Source organism: Gadus chalcogrammus, chromosome 11 (assembly GCF_026213295.1).
Source record: "Gadus chalcogrammus isolate NIFS_2021 chromosome 11, NIFS_Gcha_1.0, whole genome shotgun sequence".
Taxonomy (NCBI): Eukaryota; Metazoa; Chordata; class Actinopteri; order Gadiformes; family Gadidae; genus Gadus; species Gadus chalcogrammus.
Genome location: NC_079422.1, coordinates 13,328,743 through 13,349,089, shown reverse-complemented (window position 1 = coordinate 13,349,089; position 20,347 = coordinate 13,328,743). Strand labels below are relative to the sequence as shown.

General features: G+C 45.9%; 2 protein-coding genes across 2 annotated transcripts in view; one reads left to right on the top strand and one right to left on the bottom strand.

The window, feature by feature from the left end:
• Positions 1-4,128, top strand: part of zfpm2a (zinc finger protein, FOG family member 2a) — a 125,174-nt gene extending 121,046 nt beyond the window's left edge. Inside the window, exon 8 of the mRNA XM_056602994.1 lies at positions 122-4,128. Coding sequence (XP_056458969.1) covers positions 122-2,670 — 2,549 coding nt within the window. The 3' untranslated portion in view covers positions 2,671-4,128. The remainder of the gene's footprint in view (positions 1-121) is intronic.
• On the bottom strand, positions 2,946-19,767 carry si:dkey-122a22.2 (uncharacterized). Its single transcript, XM_056603016.1, has 11 exons — positions 19,585-19,767; positions 19,079-19,238; positions 18,736-18,807; positions 18,536-18,612; positions 17,713-17,813; positions 16,448-16,564; positions 15,464-15,538; positions 6,927-7,065; positions 4,995-5,077; positions 4,746-4,842; positions 2,946-4,595 (listed from the first exon to the last, which is right to left on the bottom strand). Exons 1-11 carry the CDS (start codon positions 19,642-19,644, stop codon positions 4,428-4,430), a joined length of 1,149 nt encoding a protein of 382 aa, XP_056458991.1. The 5' UTR covers positions 19,645-19,767; the 3' UTR covers positions 2,946-4,427.
• Positions 19,768-20,347: the final 580 nt, after the last annotated feature.

Genomic DNA, 20,347 nt, shown 5'->3' with positions numbered 1-20,347 from the left:
GCCAGAAGAAGGAATAGGCTTAGCATTATGCAACGCCATTTGATGGTTTTCTGACGTTAACTCTGAAGGAGGAGTTGGAAGCGCTGAGGTTCTGAGCATTTCTCTTTTATCTCCTTCACAGGTGTCAAAATGGAAGAGAGCATCCCTCCTGGCACCAACTTGAAATGCACAATCTGCAACTACACGGCAGATTCCCTTATTACATTCCAGCATCACATCATGTCTCACCTGTCACAGGCGGCCTTTAGATGCAATCACTGCCATATCAGCTTCCAGAGCCACAGGGAACTCTTACAGCATCAGGACTTACACGGGCACGGCAACAAACTTCACAGGGACGCCGACGGCACCGAGCTCTCCCCCCGGGGTCCAGAGGACAGCCTCCAGCAGCATCACGCCCGCACCGAGCTGGCCCACAGGAAGGACGCGCTGCTCGGAAGCCCCAAAGGGACCCTCACCAAGGAGACGAACACGGAGGGGGAGGTCGACAAGGCTGAGAAGAAGCCAATGCTGTCTATGCAGAAGGGAGAGGCCCACCCGGGCAGCAAAGCCAGCTTCTCTTACACCAGGATCAAGTCTGAGCCCTCCAGCCCGCGGCTGGCCTCGTCCCCCGTGCAGCACAACATGCCCACCTTCCCCATGGGCCCCTTCTTGTCTCAGTTTGCGTTCTCCCAGGACATTTCCGTGGTCCCGCAGGCCTCAGAGATCCTCGCGAAAATGTCAGAGCTTGTTCATCGGAGGCTCCGCCACGGAGGAAACAGCTATCCCCCTGTCATCTACAGCCCCCTCATGCCCAAAGGGGCTACCTGTTTCGAATGCAATATCACCTTCAACAACCTGGACAACTACTTGGTCCACAAAAAGCACTACTGCAACTCCCGCTGGCAGCACATGGCAAAGTCTCCCGATTTCTCCAGCCTGTCGGACAAGGTTCCCGAGGCAGTGAGCCCGAACAACGGCCACAGTTCAGTGAGCATCCTGGCCGGCTGCCACTCCACGGAGACCGACAGCCACCTCATGCAGTCAGCTTGTCTGAACTCCAGCGTTTTAGACATGATCAACGCCGGGGGCAAAGGGCCCGACAAAGAGCTACCCGGAGCGCTGAAGAAGGTCACCACCCCGACCGGCACCGAGGAGAGGGTTAACGGCAAGCAGATGGAAGGCAAGAGCCCCAGCACGGGCCTGGTGGAGAGCGACAACGACCCCAACAAGACCACCTGCGAGGCCTGCAACATCACGTTCAGCCGGCACGAGACCTTCATGGTGCACAAGCAGTACTACTGCGCCACGCGCCACGACCCGCCCATGAAGCGCATGTCCGCCAACAAGGTGCCCTCCATGCAGAGGACCATGAGGACCCGCAAGCGCAGGAAGATGTACGAGATGTGTCTGCCGGACCAGGAGCACCTCAGGCCGCCCATGGGTCAGCAGCAGGGCTTCCCCCCGATGGGGAACCCCTGCACGTCCCAGGAGGCCGTGGAGGGCATGGCCGAGCGCTTTCATCCCCGGTGCGACGTGTTCCCGGGCATGGTGCCCAAGCACCTGGAGGCCTCGCTCACGGTCACCAAGTCCGTCCTGCCGCCCAAGTGCAGTAGCGGCGAGCCGCAGGAGATGGACGCCCCGATCGACCTCAGCAAAAAGTGCTCGCCCGTCCCGGACAAGACATGTAACTCCCCGAAAAGACTGTTGGACTACCACGAATGTACAGTATGCAAGATAAGTTTTAACAAAGTAGAGAACTATCTCGCACACAAACAGAACTTTTGCCCCGTCACAGCTGTCGCCGCGGCGGCAGCAGCGGCTCAGCAGCAGCACGGCGAGGCGGGCAGCCTGGAGCCCGCCGCCTTGTTCCCAGATGTGAAGGGCGATGGCAACAACAGCAGCGCCGCCGACGACGTCTACGCCAAGAGCCCGGGCAAGTGCGAGAAGAACGGCAACGGGAAGATGATGGTGCAGAACGGAGGCATGTTCCCCCCTCACCTGGGGCCGCTTCCCGGGCTGCAGCCGTTCACCGAGCCCCAGCTCCTCCCCTCAAAGGACGAGAGCAAGAGCATGTTTTTGCCCCACTGCCTTTACCCCGGAGCAATAAAGAAGGTAAAAGGCGCCGAGCAGATCTCGCCGTATTTCGGGATAAAGCCGACCGACTACGTGACGAGCGGCGCAGTGATCCCGGGGGAGCCCGGGGAACCGGAGCAGAGCGTCAACGGGGGAGGGGGGGGAGAGGCCGGGACCCCCAGAGAGCAGCCCCAGCCGGCTGCTGCTAATGGCTGCCCCCACCCTGGCAAGGAGCCACTCCCCCTGCTGCCCAAGAACAGGGGCATGATCATCGTCAATGGGGGGCACAAGCCCGAGGAGCGCTCGGGAACGGCGCCACCCCAGCAGGAGAACCAGTCCCATAACCCCCAGCAGCCAGATGGCCACTCCACCAATCCCTCGCCCACGTGGGGCACTGAGAACACGGCCGACTCCAACGAGAACGTGTCGCCCACGGCCAAGTCGCCCGGCGCGGAAGCCCCGCCCGCGGCCAATAAAGGTGTGAACGGGTCGTCACAGGCCCCCGGGAGCGGCAAGTACTGCCGCCTCTGTGACATCCAGTTCAACAATCTGTCAAACTTTATCACCCACAAGAAGTTCTACTGCTCGTCACACGCGGCGGAGCACGTCAAATAAGTCCCGGAAGAGGGAGAGCGCTTCTTTTTCTTCTTTCACCCGTCACCATAGCGTCCCCTAACTTTTGACCAACCAACTCCCCTACCGTCCCCCCCCCCCCCCCTTTTTTTCTTCTTCCATTTTGGTACACTGTTGTGTCTGGAATAGAGCATCTTGCAGTTCTTAATGCTGCTTGTGGACAATCAAGAGAAGCTTCTTCTTTCATCGTTTTAAGACTTAAAAATGCAAAATCAATTGTTTGAAAAAGAAAAAAAATGGAAAATGAATCGAGAATAATATTGGTGCCACTTTCACATTTATTTATTTTACAATCAGTATTAATAGGAGTAGTGATTTTAATTTAAATTCAAAATGAAATTTATATCAGAGTTGTTTGTAACGTTATTGTATAGTCATTCTTGTGTAGCACACATATCGTTTACACTGTAATGTAGGCTCAATGAAACAATAGACAGAACATGAAGACAAGATGCATTTTAGACACAAAAATAGCTACTGAGGCACTTGTGTATTCTTATTTGCTGTACCAGTTTTTTGTATATGTTCAAAATGTCACTTGCGGTTTGCTACTAATGAAATTGTTAGCCTTAAAAAAATAAAATAAAATAAGAATCACCATTTTGAGGTGATTTAGTGGGCGCACATGCATACCCAGCATCTGACATCGTTTGGCATATACACATGGCTTTGCATACATATGTGGCTGTTTGTCCCTGTCTCTTATCTTCAACTCAGATGTGGATGTTCTCATGAAGATGGCAGCATTCTTGTATAGTACTCGTATTTCTGTTGAATGATATTCTTTGATCTCCCTTTTTGGAATTTTTTGCTCTCAATGCAATACTTTGTAAATGAGGGAACGTTACTAAAAAGCAGTATTATGAAATGGGGGAATTGTGCATATAATTATTTGAAACCCCATTGGGAGAGAAAAAAAAAAAGTGAATTGTACAAGAATTAAGTTTATTGCTGATGAGCAGAATGGGTGGGACTGTCAGTGGGGTACCTGATGTAAAATGATCATTCCAATGTCCTAATTATGGGAGAAAAATGTTTCTTAACAAACGTTGTTGCTATGCATGTATATGGATGGAATAAAATTCCAGATCTGTTGGAAATTTTTATTTTGATGTGGTGTCATAATTAAACTTAAATCCTCAGGATAATTCAGTGTCGTCTGGTCTTTTCTTTCAGTAAATAACGATTCAATGTAACCGCTGTAAAATTCACATGAATGGCCTTAAAGAACCTTAATGAGGTTGAAATAATGATGTTTGTGTACTGTTTAAACTTCAGTAATGTAGACATAACCAAATAAATATTTAAGTTAACACTACACCACACCAGTATAAAAGGACAGTCTCTAGCAAAAAAAATTATATATTCAAGCAACTTCTCATTTTTAATACCTTCAGACTCTATTTTCCAAACACTGCTCACTATCATCAAACCATATGTCCCTATCATAGTTTCAAAGCACTGAGCATTGATTCAGGCCTTCAAATGGAATTGGCCCGTATGCATTTGGCTCAGATGAGACACAGAAAGCATGAAGTACTGTGTAAAAGGTTTAATTGGTGAGGATTTGTAAAACTCGCACATAAAACTCAATATATTCACATTGATATTCACTTCAGATATCTGCCGCACCGTCTGAGGCAGCCAATAGTATATAAAAAAAAAAAGTAACAGGCAGCAACAAACGATAGCAGTTCCTCAGATTCGTGATGCATGCATGAAATGTAGGCCAGGTCACGTTACTCGCTCTGCTGCCTGGACTGTCGCTGCCTCACCACGCTCCTCAAGTGCTGACTGATGACAGATGGTCTCTGGTAGATCATTCGCCGGTCCACACCTCCGATCCCAACGTGATTGGCCGATGGATATGATTCACCCAGAAACTTCTTTTGAAGTTTCGCCACCATCTGCCATGAAAAAAACGAAAAAAAGAAGAAAGATAAGACATTCACATCAGTTTTCCATGTACATCGGTTACGACCGCCTGTTGGCCCGTTGAGGTCGGTGTTGTACAGCTCGGACACGCCTGCAGCAGGGCGGAGGGAAGGCGTCTCCACCTGGTTCAGATGCTCTGGAATCTGGCTGTCGAAAGACTCTCCGGTGATCACGCTCACAGACGTCCTCGTAGAGAGGGGTTTGAACTTTGTGATGTCCCTGAAGAAGAGCGCACAACATTTAGTTTTTTGTTATTTACTGACCCATTTAGGCATGTTAGATAGCAAATATGCACCGATATGGAGCGCTACACAGTACGCTTGTGACTTTAGTCGCTCTGAGTGTTGTTGTGGTTGTTGTTGTTTCCCGACCTCACTTGAGCCGCACTCTCGTTCAGGAAGTAATGCTCGTCCACGGCACTGCTCTGGTGGGCGGGGTTACTCAGGAAGTACTTCTATGGAAACAGAATGAGGACAAAATGGATCGATGCATTACGAATTTCACCAAAGAAAGGTTCAGGTATCCAATTTCCTGAAAATAACCTGTATTAACCCCTCTTTTTTTTGTCCACTTCCCCAAAACTTAATTGACAATGTTTTATTTAAGCTTACACATTGAAAGTAATAAAAAATAAATTATCTTAATTCTCCAGTTGTTAATTTCTGCCGGTAGAAGAACAGATATTGACACTGAAATGAAACAGTCACTGTATGTGTGTGTATATATATCTCTCGCATGTGATGAGGGGAGATAACTCGGGTGCCATTAACATAGCAGCAAACAATTCTGCTCCAGTTCAATTAAGCAGTGGTCACAGAACATGCCCTTGAGAAATGGACTGCATGCTCTATTGAATTCAGTGTGTGTGTGTGTGTGTGTGTGTGTGTGTGTGTGTGTGTGTGTGTGTGTGTGTGTGTGTGTGTGTGTGTGTGTGTGTGTGTGTGTGTGTGTGTGTGTGTGTGTGTGTGTGTGTGTGTGTGTGTGTGTGTGTGTGATGACCGTCACTAAGCTATTGGTAGACACCTTTTTTTCCATTCCTTAGAGAATTAAAGCACAATGATGTCCTCATCTCCTTGCCAACAAATGTAAGACATTCTAAGCAGAAAATAAAGAAATAAAGAAATATAATTAAAAAAGGCCAACCATCCAAATGCCGATAAACCAGTGGGTGGTACTGGACCACTAGGTAACAAGATATTGAAGCAGACATTGTTTAGTAACCCATGTTTCAGCGGTTAAGTGTAAAATCTGGTGCGATTAGCTTTACAATTAGCACTCACTGATCTTCCATCTCAACCGCTCTTTCCCCACTCCAGTGAAAAAGAACAAGAAACCCCTTTGTGAAATGTATTGTTTCCCACTTAAATCCACGCCTTTACAGACCGTTTTGGCCGCCGAGGCGGCAGGGGGAAATTGGCTGTTGTTCATCATCAAAAGCAATAGCTGCTGCTCTGTCGGTGGCGCTTCGCAAAACAAGTCGACTAAAATGAGTACAAGGCCTGACGACACGTGGCCACTTTACCATTTAAAACAGATTTAGTGCCCAGCTCAGTGATGACAGCGGCTTGTGGAATCATCCACCCAACCCAAGAACTCATCTGCAATATACACCGCTGTCTGTGGGGAAGGTCTGTACTAGTCAATATTAATGGCCTTCCAAGAAAAACATTATTTACAATGACTGTCAGAACCTGGGGTTTACAATATAGCATGCATCCCAAGATATACAGTGAGGACGTTTGTGATGTCACGGAAACGTCTGCAAACGGGTTTAATTCTCATTCGCCGTATCTTGGGGGGGGGCTCAAAAACTGTGATGATAGGGTTTGTGATGATGATTCTCTTCCCCCCTCTCCATATTCTCAGGACAGATCGGTTTCCCCACTGCAGTCATTATTGTTCGGGCACCAGCACCACCATGTGGCAGAGTAGAGACACTACTACCAACAAACTCATGTGCAAAGTACTGTAAAATGTCTCTGACTACCAATCACTAGAGTCATCTTCAGCGGTATCATTATAATTGTTTATGCATTCAGGTAATACATTCGCACAGTTGGAGACTAAACATAAGTGCAAGGTTTTGAGATACCTTTGAGTATTTTGAACCTTTCTGTTCCATCACACCATTAGAGTTCCTTTAAAATTTGGGCACACAATTTGGAACTCATGACTTACAAATACTTGTGTGTGTGTGTTAATGTGTGCCTGTGTTTGTGAATGTGTGCCTGTGTGTGAATGTGTGCCTGTGTGTGTGGATGCGTGCCTAGACACACATGTGTGTGTATATGCCTGAGCCTCACCTGGCGCTGAACGACGTCCTCAGCGACGCCATCTCCAGTGATGGCGGGCTCCATGACGCCCAGGATGATGAGCATGCGACTCAGTCCCGTCGCCGCCGAGAACTGCCTGGCCTGGAGCGAGGGCAGCAGTTTACCGTACCTGCAGGAACACACGGGAGCAGTTACACACTGGGTCAATCTAAATGAACACCTTATGTCCCGAATATATGACCAGCGATCAGTGCATTGAGTGAAGGTCAATCGCTTTGACTTGTTCTCATTCTTAAGAAAACTGAATCAATACATTGGATTAAAACTTAATCAAAGCTGGCAGAAATGACAAAGGTGAAACCGAATCAAGGCCAAGACCACACAGAGGTCAACCATGAATATCCTCCTCCTCCGAATCCCCCCCCCCCCCCGCCCCAAAAAAAAACTTTCTCCATGGAGACATTTAACTAAAAGGAAGATTTTCTTCTGCGTCAGATGAGCCGCCGAAGGAGAAGCAGAAAAGCAGAAGAGAGCCGGGATTTTGTAACTCGGGAAGACCAATCGGTTTCGGCTCAGTGGTGCTCTGAATTGGCCGGTCTCGGCCTGCGGAGCTCAATCAATAGTGCCTACCCGGGGCGGCGGCCGCCGCCGCCTCCGCCGCCACGAAGAGAGGGCCGTGCGGGGCGGCGACACGCTGTGGATCAACCCCTCCACCGCTGCTCGACATCAAGGACGTTCTCTGACTCCAAGATACGGGGGACAGGGGCCCCGGTGTGCACTGTTCTGGGGCCAAACCCAGGCTGGGATTGGAATCGGCTCTCCTCCGACAGCCTCAGTACAGCTTCTCATGCTGGTGTCAAAGGAGAGCAGAGCGGCCACACACCCGGCCGTCCGCTTGAGTGTAAAAGACCCCCCCGGTAAGGGGTGATCAAAACCATCGTAACCAGTGTCTCCAGGCTCCACTCAAAGATCTGTAACCAGTCTGTTCAGATTGGTGACTAAACCGATATCATTACCAATATCTGAATATGTTACCAATACCATTTGTCAAAATAACCATGTGATGTATTTTAGTAGAGATTCTGCCTGAGAGCATTTAGAGCATGCATCTGCCACAAAGGTTACGATAGCAATATTTTGGTATTTGTGATAAGAGTACTTGTGAGAGTACGATGGGTATGGTGATACATAGGGTGACATGTAACACTCATATTGAGTACAAAAGGTGCACGAGTGCTAAATGCTCTCCGGCAGAATCAGTACATGGGAGTCATTCTGACAAATGATAATGTTCCAGTTGTTGCAGTGAAGTCTGGAGAGCTTTGATCACCATGCCCAGCATTGTCCTATAACAAGGCCTTTGATCATTAATAGCGTGTGACGACACACTAAGTTGTATTTGCAAACGTCATTGGGTTTGTGTTCGCAATGCCACTTGACTCCGGTGATCCAAAAAGGGGCTGTGAGTTATCTTCGGTCTCCAGCCTTCTGTCAAAGGCCATTCTGAACCCAGAGTGTGACGGCAGCCATGTTCCCAGAACTACTTGCTCGGGTGGACTCTGGCCTTCTTCTCATCGAGCCTGGGATCGCACGACGAAAACCAACTAAGCACCGAGCAGAGATCCATTAAAACGGTAGGAGGACACATTTGCCGCCAGTTGAAACGTCAAGCCGCGCTCTGGCCAAGCATGTAAATGCCGAGCGGTCAGATAGAGCGAGAGGGGGGGGGTGGTGCTCGGCTGATCGAAGGGCTGTGAACAGACCCTCGCAGATAAACACGTCCACAAGACCTCCCTGCAGGCCAGTGGTAATCACAGACTGGGGGAAGAAGGGAGTAGGAAAGAAAGAAAGAAAGAAAGAAAGAAAGAAAGAAAGAAAGAAAGAAAGAAAGAAAGAAAGAAAGAAAGAAAGAAAGAAAGAAAGAAAGAAAGAAAGAAAGAAAGAAAGAAAGAAAGAAAGAAAGAAAGAAAGAAACAAAGAAAAACAAAGAAAGGAAGAAAAACAAAGAGGTGTAGGAAGAAAGGAACACGTGGGCCTTATTTTCTCCTTTCCGCAGACGGAAACTTTTCAAATCAGACCTCAGGAGAGTGACATTCTGACATTCTCATCTGCCTTGGCCACCCGCTTCTCCCCCTGCAGTCATTCTTCGCCATCGCAATTTAGAAGCCACTCCTCGACCCAGCTCTTTAGGGACGTTTCAGCCTCCGCACATTTTCCACCTGTCACCCCTTCTTCCCTTGATTCCGGGAGAGAGAGAAAAACACGCTCTTTCCCTATCGGACCAGCCCACCCCCACCACCCACACACAGACACACAGACACACAGACAGGCAGACAGACAGACACACAGACACACAGACACACAGACAGGCAGACAGACAGACAGTTTGGATCTGGTCAAATCGTTCCCGGGTCTGGCATTCAGCGTTACTTGAAGGATTCTCCAGCCACCTGTCCTATTCCCTCCTCTTCTTTCTCCATTTTTAATTCTGCCCCGGAGTGAGGATTATGCAGAGCAAGGCATGCGTGTCAAAGGGAAATTTAGTGGGTAAAGACAGCCAAGATTGGCGGGATGAATTAAGCAGATAACGGCTGCAGACGAAGTATTGGGGAGGGGAGAGCATGTAGAGCAAAACGCCTCGCCCATGTTGGTCATTTCAGGAGGGGGTCTCTCTCTCCCTCGCTTTCACTCTCAAACACACACACACACACACACACACACACACACACACACACACACACACACACACACACACACACACACACACACACACACACACACACACACACACACACACACACACACACACACACACACAAAATCTACACCCCCCCCCCCCCCCCCCGCAGGAGCAAGGAGGCAATATCTAAATTAATAAAGTGATGAAATGAGTTTGTGCCGCGGCGGACTTTCTGCTGTTTGACTTTCCCATCTGGATTAGTGCAGGCTGAATGGACTGCTCTGTTACTTTTTTTGTTACCGCCGCGCAATTCACTGTCGGAATTTGGCCCTGTAGCGATAAGGCTAAGGCTCCATCACCTCCCCCACCACCACCCGTCACCACCCAACTCCTCCACCACCCACCTCCCCCACCACCACCCCCCTCATTACCATCTCATCACACATGCGAGGCCTCCCGTTACCTGCGAGTGCGGCTCAGCGCCACGACAGCAACCATTACACGGGCTCCCCCGCTCACCATTACACGGGCTCCCCTGCTCACCATTAGCGCCCGCCGCGCACATTTCAACATGGACTATTACACGCGGCTCAGCTAAAATACAACACCGCCCCGGGGTTTCGTACCAGAGCGCTTTATAGTCAACTATGGCACAGGGGGTGGATTGTTTTTAAGAGGAAAAGGGGGCTATGTCAAGTGGCACGTTTTTTGGAATATATGCCGTTATGTAGTGGTGTTGGTGATACCAATCAGATTTTAGATAAATAATCTAAAGTAGTATGGAAGACTGGCGCATATCTTGGTGAACGGGGCGTTTCACCCTCATGTTTGTTGGGACCAATCATGTTGCTGGAGGCGGAGATCTTTAAATGCTTAATTTGCGATCACAAACTCATCCAGCAGTTGTAAACTGTCTGTAAAGGCTCATTAAAATCCCCTTCTGAGAGCTTCATCTACTTGCTCAAATGAGTTTCAGTAGAATATCTATGTGAATAACAGGACACACAAGGTGTAACTAGGCCCCTTTTCGTTTTTCTTGTGTTAACTGGAAATATGATGCTCTGATTTTAGGCGAGTGGTGAATACATGAACAGCACATCATCCATTTTACATGATCAACATCTGATGGAACAGAGGCTATGGTGAAACCCTCTATAATTCATGATGGCCAACCGGCCTTTAAACAGAAATAGTGGGGAATATTATACACAGCTATACACAACAGCACCATTACCTATTAGAGCAGAGAGACAGAGAGACAGATACAGACAGAGAGCTGAAGTAATAGCAAAAGGTGATATTATATGAATAGGTGCAGTAACCTTAGGTTACGGTATAATTTTATCAAACACTGGCCTAGACTTTCAATTTTGTCTCATCCAAAATGGCAATAACAAAATCTTGAGAAAATGTATTTTGAGATTTCAGAGAAAAATCCATCAGTCCAGTTAAAAAGTAAAAAACGCTGCAGCACCAAAACAAAGTTAAAAACTCTGCAGCACACACTGTGGCCACATGGTGTCACTCTAGCACCGCAACGTCTCATTAAAAATACAGCCTTGCTTGGAGAATATTAATACAATCGATACACCCAACTAGCCCCGAGTCTGTATGGATTACCCTGCAGGCGGGGTAAACACACAGGGCCCACGGCACCAGAGCTTCATTAGTTGCGTTTCACTTACAGGTGTGCTAATTTCAATTAATTGGCATTCCCGCCACAGGGAGGATTCTCCTTGAGGGCGGATGGGGGGAGAGCAAGAGAGAGAGAGATAGGTCTGGTCTCAACCATGCTAGGCTTATTCAGGAAGTGTGTCACAGGTGAATCCAATAATGTAGGATTATATGGGGGCACGCGGGATCTGCGAGCTTGGCCGCGTTTCAGCATTCACGCAGTATCAATGTTTAAATTCACAAACATACAATAACACAACCAAACATTTAACGTCTGACCTTAGATATTCACCTCGGCCTAGTCCTAAAGAAACTCACACAGCACCACATTCTGCCAAGCTAAGCCCGCTCTTCATCTTAATTAATGGTCCCCATGTTCTCTCACAGCATCACCTCTTCGCCTCCAACCAGATGCCAATATTGGTGCATGGTCCCTGAGAGATGGGGAGGCTGGGGCTGGAGAAGAGCTTTACTCCAGCGGATTATTTAAATACAGCTCACAGGGAGCATAAGCCAGCGGAAAGTGGGGTTGGTGGAGTTCTTTTGCCTCACAACTTCTGCTGCAACTAAACTACACTTACTTTCCTGCTTGCAATCTGAGCTCTCTGTCAGAGAGCCCACTCTGGCGAGAGAAAAATAGAGCGAGAGAGTTCGAGGGTAGGACAGCTTTCAGCAAAGGTTATGTAATGCTAAGCACTCAAGGTTTTCAATTAGCTACTGTATAGGCAGGATGGGAGTGTTTCAAATCCAGGCACAATGGAAAGGTGTAGGCGCCAGAGAAAATTAAAATGGCTGTCCCCCCCTCCACCACTCACGTTGACATTTCCACAGGTAAGACTACATTATAACTGAGGAACATTACCTTGCGTTGCCTTCCACAGTTGCGCTCATAAAATACCATCGCTAATGGCATTCCGTAAATTGCAGTGGCGATGGGCAGAATCTCTTTGTACTTTTGAACTCCACTTAGCATATTATAGAGCACTTCCAATAAAACAGTAGCTACAGCAAGCAGAGAGGGGTTGTCAATGTAACAGGCATAGGGAAGGAACTGTGGAGCCAGCAAAGGTGAGAGGCAAAACAAGTTGCGTATGTCCACTGGAAGATGATTCACCGACACAATCAGACACAGCAAATTAACACATCTGCGATGTGGAGAACTTAGCGTGGCAATATCCTCAGTCAACATTGTGTAAAATACATGTGCATGGTTGCAAATATTTTGTACAGAAACTTTCTGCCAGAAAAAAAAATGTTTGTGTGGTAGCATGAATGTCTGGGTTTAGTAGCCAGACGCAAAAGAAAAAGCGGGACTTCTGACTTCTCTCTGATGTGGTTTTGTACAATTCTTTGTGACAAAGCTCCTTATTATTCTCCCAACTTGGATGTTGTTAGCTGACGTACACAACTCATAAGAGAGGGGAACTTGCGTTTCGGTAAAACCCATGAGCTTCTCCGATGCCTCTGTGATACGTGGACAGGAAAGAATTGTGTGGCATAATGAGAGCGGTGTGCGTGTGGTGTTTAACACGTTCATGGTGCATTAAGACGGGCAGCGACCAATCAATCAGCATTCATTACCATGTGAGGAGCTTCCCATTAGGAGGACGGTTCAGAGCAGTGAGTGTCTCCAAGCGAATATCGCCCCATGGGGCAAATCATTTTGAAATCCTCTCTCTGATTCACTCACACACATGCAATGGGACATAAGCCCACACACAGACACCCATATCCCAATGGATTATATAAAGGTGACTATAATGTACATTTTAGCAAACGTTCCTGCATAAAAAACATTAATCCAGACAGGTCCTGCTCTCTACGCTGGTCAAAACCATCATGTTCAGTGCAAGGACATCGAGACATACTGCCCTTACTTAACGGGGAGGTAATTAAAGTAACGCTATCAGGAGTTGACATTGATTTAAAAGAGTGTAGAAGGAAAGAAAGGCTCATATTTTGTAGTGTGTGGTTATTCCACAAAACGCAAGGTTTTTACAGCTCAACATAACCCTGTTTACATCTACTGCAAAAAAGGTGACACTGAAACCATAGGCAGGCCAGCAGCCCGTTGATGAGAAAAACGACTGAAAAGACTCTCCTCTTCAATTTGACCTAAACAGATGGGCTTTAAATAAGGGCAGGGTGCTGATCCCATGCCTGTAGCTTCCCTTTTTCTATCATATACACACTCACACACACACACTTCTCTGGGGAGATGTGAACACATACACTGGAGAACACGAAGACGAAATCAGAGCTACGTGCAGCCACATTAAAAAAGGAAATCCCCAATAGGACAGTTATGATTAAACCCCCAAACCCCCCTACACAACAAGGACACATGCACGGAGGCAGGGACACGCACACACACACACACACACATATGTACACTGAATGCATGGAAGAAAGAGAGCGGGAGAGAGAGCGAGAGAGAAACATTTCTCGGGAGATTATTTTACAGGATATAACAGAACTCATTCTAAGGGGGGGGGGCGCCGTTAATGACTTTGGTCTTTGATGTGTAAATCCTCTGGTCCCCAACACCCTGCTGATAGCGTCTTCCCATCAACCCCCATCCTCCCTTCTCATCGTCAGGTACAGCTGAAGCCCAACCCCACCAACACCACCACCACCACCACCACCACCACCACCACCACCAACGCACCACCCGCTGGATGACTGTATCATATGCACCGAAGGCTGATCGCAAAATACCCAGGCATCTACCGAGGGAAAAACTAAGGTAGACACGCCCAGCAGGTGGTGTATCCAAGTGAGAGAGAGCAGCTGAAGTAAAGCGTCTTTGTGAGAGAGCCAGAGACATCCCAGAACACCGTCACTCATGACCTGCGTGACCTTGATCCCCTTGGGTCAGGACCCAGACGTGGGTCAATGGGGCATTTTGGTTGGGTCGCAGAGCGTATGCCAAACCTCCATCTGTAGACAGAAGGCCCGAGTTGAGCCCCATTTGTTGCTTTTTGTTTGCTCAATACTTTTCAACATTACTTCAAGGCCTTGTTTATTACTGCAATATTGGAAAGGACTAATGACACTTGTGGTTCCTGAGGCTAGTTGAGAACCACCGCCGTATAAATGGAGATCTGTGTCTACGTCTCCATCAGTCATATCACGGAAATGTCCTCACACGTAATTCGCAATCATGCCGCAGCCAGCCCATCCTCCCCTGATCGAATTGGGTTCTTCTACAATGTAAATGCAAGTGTTCTCCCTTTCTTTGCCCCTTCCACAGCCACCCGGTGGGAGTAATTGGATTGCGGCTGCGCTGTCATATCCACAGTTAAACCAATGGCTATTAATCAGCGAGAATAATTGGAAACGTATCCCTGACAAATGGGGCTGCTCTACTTAAAGTCACATACAAATTAGGCACATTTTCTGTTCCCCATTTCTCCATCTATTTCTTATCAGAGTTAGCGCATCATTATGTAACCACTGTGTTGCGGATGTTAGTGACCTGGAATCTCTAAAAGATTGAGCTCTGCCAAACTGGCTAGGGCATGGTCTGAACATCATTGACTACTTCCTGTCTTTATGCTGCAGGGGACGGATATTTGGACTCTGTGGCACTTAGAGCTTGCAGGTTCTGCAATATTCTGAAACCCAAATTACACAAATCAATAGCTGATTTCAGTTGATGGTTAAGAGCTTTATTTGCCGTTAAATGGTTTGAATGATTGTAAAATTGACTGCAAAGTAACAGTTCATTTAGTCAACATTTTTACTGATAGTCATCCTAAAATCATTAACAAACCATCTAGACTGCAGCAAACACATAATATGGCATGCGAGCGCTAATGGCTTGCCTTGTAATGTTTTAGAAAACTACCACTACTCTAATTCATTATTCGTTACAACAAGTCACCCCAACACAAAAACAAACAATAATATGGCTGCCTGCTGCGATTACCATCCACTAATGAATTTCTGGGGCCCCTGGAATGAATGAATGTTTTTAATGAGCCCCGCCCAACAAGACAAATCAGGCAGGATGAGTTGTCAGCACAAGGCCAATCAGCACACGCCCCGAGGCCCGACTGCTGCACATAGAACACGATCCAGTGTTCCTATCTCCGGCTTGCCAATTCCTTTTCTGGCTCATTTTATTTTCAAAAAAACAAGTCCCAATGTCCCTGTTCCTCCCCCCCCCCCCCCCCCCCCCCCCCCCATGGAGGGAGGCGTATCAACTCACCAGTACTCCTTCCATTGGTCCTCCTCAAACACGTCCTCCGGGATAGGATCAATCAGAACCAGGTCCGACACAAACCTTGGGGGACACAGAGGACAAGCACGCACACACATGGATTTGACACACACACACACACACACACAAAAGAACATACGTGAACATACACACACGAACACGACCACACACACACACGACCACACACACACACACACACACGACCACACACACACACACACACGACCACACACACACACACACACACACACACACACACACACACAGTAAGACTCTTGGACTCTGGCCTGAGCGGTCGTGGGCTGAGAGATGGATGGGGTCGTCCTACCCACAGTTTCTGTGCATTTGCCAATCTGTGACCTGCCCAGACTGATGACCAGCGACCACGTCCAGAGGGCCATATTTCCACTCTGTGTCATCTACTCGACACAGCCTTCATTGACTCACTTTAATGGCCGTGACATCACGCCTAATCAAACGGTAAATCTATCAAACCTGGAACCCGGCTGACTGCGCCGTGAATCACAGAGGATGGATGAGACGGAACACGCTCAGGATTTATGGATGCTCTCCGAAAATGAATATCTGTGCAATTTAGCCAGGGGTGGAGGTTGTTAAGTGAAATAGGAAATTTAAGGAAGGTACTGCAGTGTATATAGAGCAAAGATTGTGTACGTACAGAAAGATACACGATAATAAGTATATAGTATGAAAACAAATCCCATACAGTATCCCCTATGTGGTGGTTATTTAAAGTTGTACAGCATTTGTTAACCTGTTTGTATGCTATTAAAAAAGGAATATGTGATAGCTTTTTCATTCCTTTTAGATAATTCACTGTTTAGCTTTGGACAAGGGATTTCAAAACGCCCCAATTAATCTTATAATGACGTCAAAAGTATCATCTAGGCACTAACTAGCTGTCATGGGCTTTAGCTTCCCGATACAGGTTGCCGGGGCAACTAGACTCACGCATCATGGATGTGGCTGTAGAACCTGGCGTTGAGCGTTCCCAGCTCGGAGCCCACCAGGATGTAGGGTCCGTCGATCTCTGCCGCACGAAGGAGACGGTGCAGATCATCCACCATCCTGCAGACAAAATGTAGAAATATAATATCAAGGAAGACTCTAGGTGTGGTACAACATAAATGTCAAGTAACAACAACAAAATAACCTTAAAACAGGGCACGTCGCAAACCAACGGAGCCTAAACTGTTTCCTAATTGTGGAGGGTGAAACCGGGCCAAATGGCGTTAAAACTCCATACACTGCACTTTAATAATTTCCTACGGACACGTGAGTGAGACTCCATTAAACAAAACAAAACAACTAAAAGATAAACAGATGACTGCAAAAATATTGTTTTCTTTGTCCTCACTTCCACAAGATGATTTACTGCAGTCAGAAAAAGGCAGTGTTATATTACATTTTTTATTTTTTCTGGATAGCCTGCGGTGAGGACAACGGATGCCATATATCCACTTAGCCAACACTGCTGAATGTAAAACGAGGGAAATGAGATATAGGATGAGTCGGATTTCTCACTGCAACGCACCAACCAACACATATTCCATAAAGACACTACCTCATCTCACACAATGCAGCCCCATCTCTTTCTAACTACCCATCTGTGTATTGCTGGCTGTGGCTCCACTTACATCAACACAAACCCAGACCTTTTATAATGACAATAACTTAGATTTCGGATGTCAGTATTCAGCACGTCAAACTGAACACAAACATGCTCTGGCATGTAAGTGAGCCCATAAAGGACTTGCCAGTTAGCAAGTCCCGGCCAAAAGCCAGTACCAATTTTGTGCAACTCCGTGAATGTCTATTTGAGATGTCCTGTTCCCACAGGGTCAAACAAACACAGAAAATGTTATCTCCTTGACGCAGGTAATCAACCCCCTGGTATACAAGATAAAAAGAATACATAGGTAACAAAGTGGAGCGCTGATGGTCAGGATAAGCAGAACAGAACAGAACTGCTGGACAATCCAAACTAGCTTCAACTACTGATGCACAAAATGAATTACTGCATCATAACATCACCCATTAGAACAAGAAGTAGGACACATGTGATGTCCTGTTTACAATATAAATGTATTCATGTAATGATCAATTATGCATGTGTTAGCGGTGAACACGATAGCACTCTTGAGATTTAAGTCAGGTTTTTCTTTCTTTTGAAATAAGACCATGATATCATTGCAAACAAAAAGCCTCAGACTCACCGACCAGTGGTGGACATTCCCCAAACCTTCTCCGTTCCTGAGCTCTCGTTCTGCATCACTCTCTTGCTGAAGCCCAGGCCCATTCTGTCATAGGTGCACACCTACACAAAGAGGTAACACGTTTAGATGCTGTTAGCTTCACATATGAACTTGCATTAGCAGCACTGCCATTGGCGTCCTTTACAAGAAAATAAGACATTGCACTTTATGTCATCGAGAATTATTCCAAAATGCTTTCTGTGAATGTTGGTCTGTTGCTATGCCTTTTAATTTGAGAGACATTGCCCCGTCGCTTTATTTTTTTTCGAATCTAAGGCAATTTAAATATTGCATATTAGAAAACAAAGAATACAGGTCTATATGTGCACGGAAATGCTTGCATCTTTGTTCTCGGTTCTTTCTTCATTCATTTATTATTATGTTGCTGCTTCTGTTGTTGCTGGATGTAGGTCGTCGGAAACCACAACAAGTCTGACCTCATTGGGGGTCGTATTTCAGACAAACGGACAGCGACGGCCAGTCTGTCAGACTCAGCTTTCTGCAAATGCTGTGTTCTCATTGGACAGCATACCGCAGCACTACTACAACAACAACAGCCCTCTGATGACCTCTCCTTGGTAATGGAACTGTAAATACTCAGACTGCAGTCCACTGCATAGTTGGTTTTGAAGCTAAATCAAAATATCTTTTTGCAGTACAATATTGAATGTTTCATTGATTTTGGTTTCTATCTCTTGAATGAACCTGATAATACAAAAATAATAAAAAATAAAAAGATCCCACTGTAAATATTAATAATAATATTTTTCTGTAAATTCCTCACCTTTGTCAGCGGAGCAACACTTTCTTGGACATGATACCAAATGTCTGAAGACGCTCCGGTTGGGGCATCCAATATGACTGTAAACAACGATGGCAGTATGGTTAATCAATGAAGCAGCAAAAACAATGGACTGTAACGGATATAATATGGCTAAAATATGAACCGGTGATTTACAAATTGTTTAATGAGTGTTCCATTACCAACTGGTTTTCCTTGTCCTTTACATAATAGGTGCATCTTTTGACCCAGCCCGACATCAAGGATCTGTCCTTCTGCATTGGAAGAGAATAGAGACGGCTGTTAAGAACAGATTCTAATGCATGTATATAGAAATATCCAAAAAAATATTTTTCTTTTGAATGGAGAGATCAACTCAAAAGTTGAGACAAGTGCATAGTGGCAAGAATCTTACACATGTACAAACACCCAGGCATGTTGAACACCATTATTGGAATATTTTCTGATGACAGTATTAGGTGGAAAAAGCTGTCAATTCTATATAGATATAAGTGTATATTTCGAAGGATGGAATATGCTGGGAACCTTTCGGCAGTAGCAACTGTCCTTCTCTCTGCAGTGATGCATAGTTGAGGAACGGTGGTACAGCGATGATGAAAAGCAAACAAGTTCCAATATTCTTGATGATGGACCAGTAGGTGAAGCGTTGGTCCTCGGCTTGAAGGGGTTGTACACGATCAGCATCCTTGGTAGAAAAATGTTTTGTTTTTTTAAATAATAATGATCACAATCACAGTAACAGTGACCATTTTAAACAACCAATACGAAGTGGATTCTAACTTATTCCTACAAATCAGAGATCAACTTCACTAATCGAAATTACCAGCACACCCGCTTAAAAGGGTCGGCTCAAGAACATAAGCAGCCATGTACCTAGGATGGGGCTTGATCGCCATTTAACTGTCCTTATCTGAGATTGGCATTACGTGCTTATGTGACACGTTGTATTAAACGCCAAACAGTGTGGCGAACGGAGGTTTGATTGTTGGTAAAGGGGGAAACAAGAAGGTGTTGCAAATGACATTACGTACCCTACTTTCTGACCTACGAGATTCGCCACTCGAATCTTGCCCTTCAGTTCTTCTGCGCATTTTAAAAACAATATGAATGCGCGATGCACCAAACAATGTGCGGTTTGAATGAAATACTTTTCGGATTTACTTCCTTGTTGTTATACAGGGGCCGAAAAGGGACAGATTGCACCGGTGTGATAGGCGATATCAAATTACAGACCTTTGCAATAAATAAGCAGTGTTATACGATGAAATTGTTTGTATATAACGCAATTTACATTAATCATTATATTCTATGAATATAAAAAAAGCTGGAACTAAATATCTAAAGAATAAAACAATACGATAGGCATGGGGGGGTGCTGTTGGGATTTTTTGGAGGACTGGGCAGTTTAATTGATGGCCTGCAGGGGGCCCTGTATCCCTTACCCCCCCATTATGTATTCAGTAGGTTTAGCACTTAATAGGTCCATGGTTTTTATCAGTGTATTGGATAATAATCGCCATTTAATACGAGTATATTTAAGAATCCCACGCCTTCAATTGAAACGTGGTTCCAGCCTGGTTATAAAACGCCTACCCCTTGTTTACGACTGTAATGAATCATTCTGTTTCTCCTAATATCCAACCAAGTTGTTACCATCGTTTAAATTATATTTATAATATATAATAATAATAATAATAATAATAATAATAATAATAATAATAATAATAATAATAATAATAATAATAATAATAATAATATACAATCTTTATTAATTATAGAAAAAAATACTTTTGC

Excerpts from the sequence above, each read along its gene's own strand:
- si:dkey-122a22.2 (XM_056603016.1), bottom strand. The coding sequence starts at position 19,644 with ATGCGCAGAAGAACTGAAGGGCAAGATTCGAGTGGCGAATCTCGTAGG. Across the intron at positions 19,239-19,584 it reads CTCGTAGGTCAGAAAGTAGG|GATGCTGATCGTGTACAACC; the intron begins GTACGTAATGTC and ends TTTTCTACCAAG. Across the intron at positions 15,539-16,447 it reads TACAGCCACATCCATGATGC|GTTTGTGTCGGACCTGGTTC; the intron begins GTGAGTCTAGTT and ends GTGTCCCCCAAG.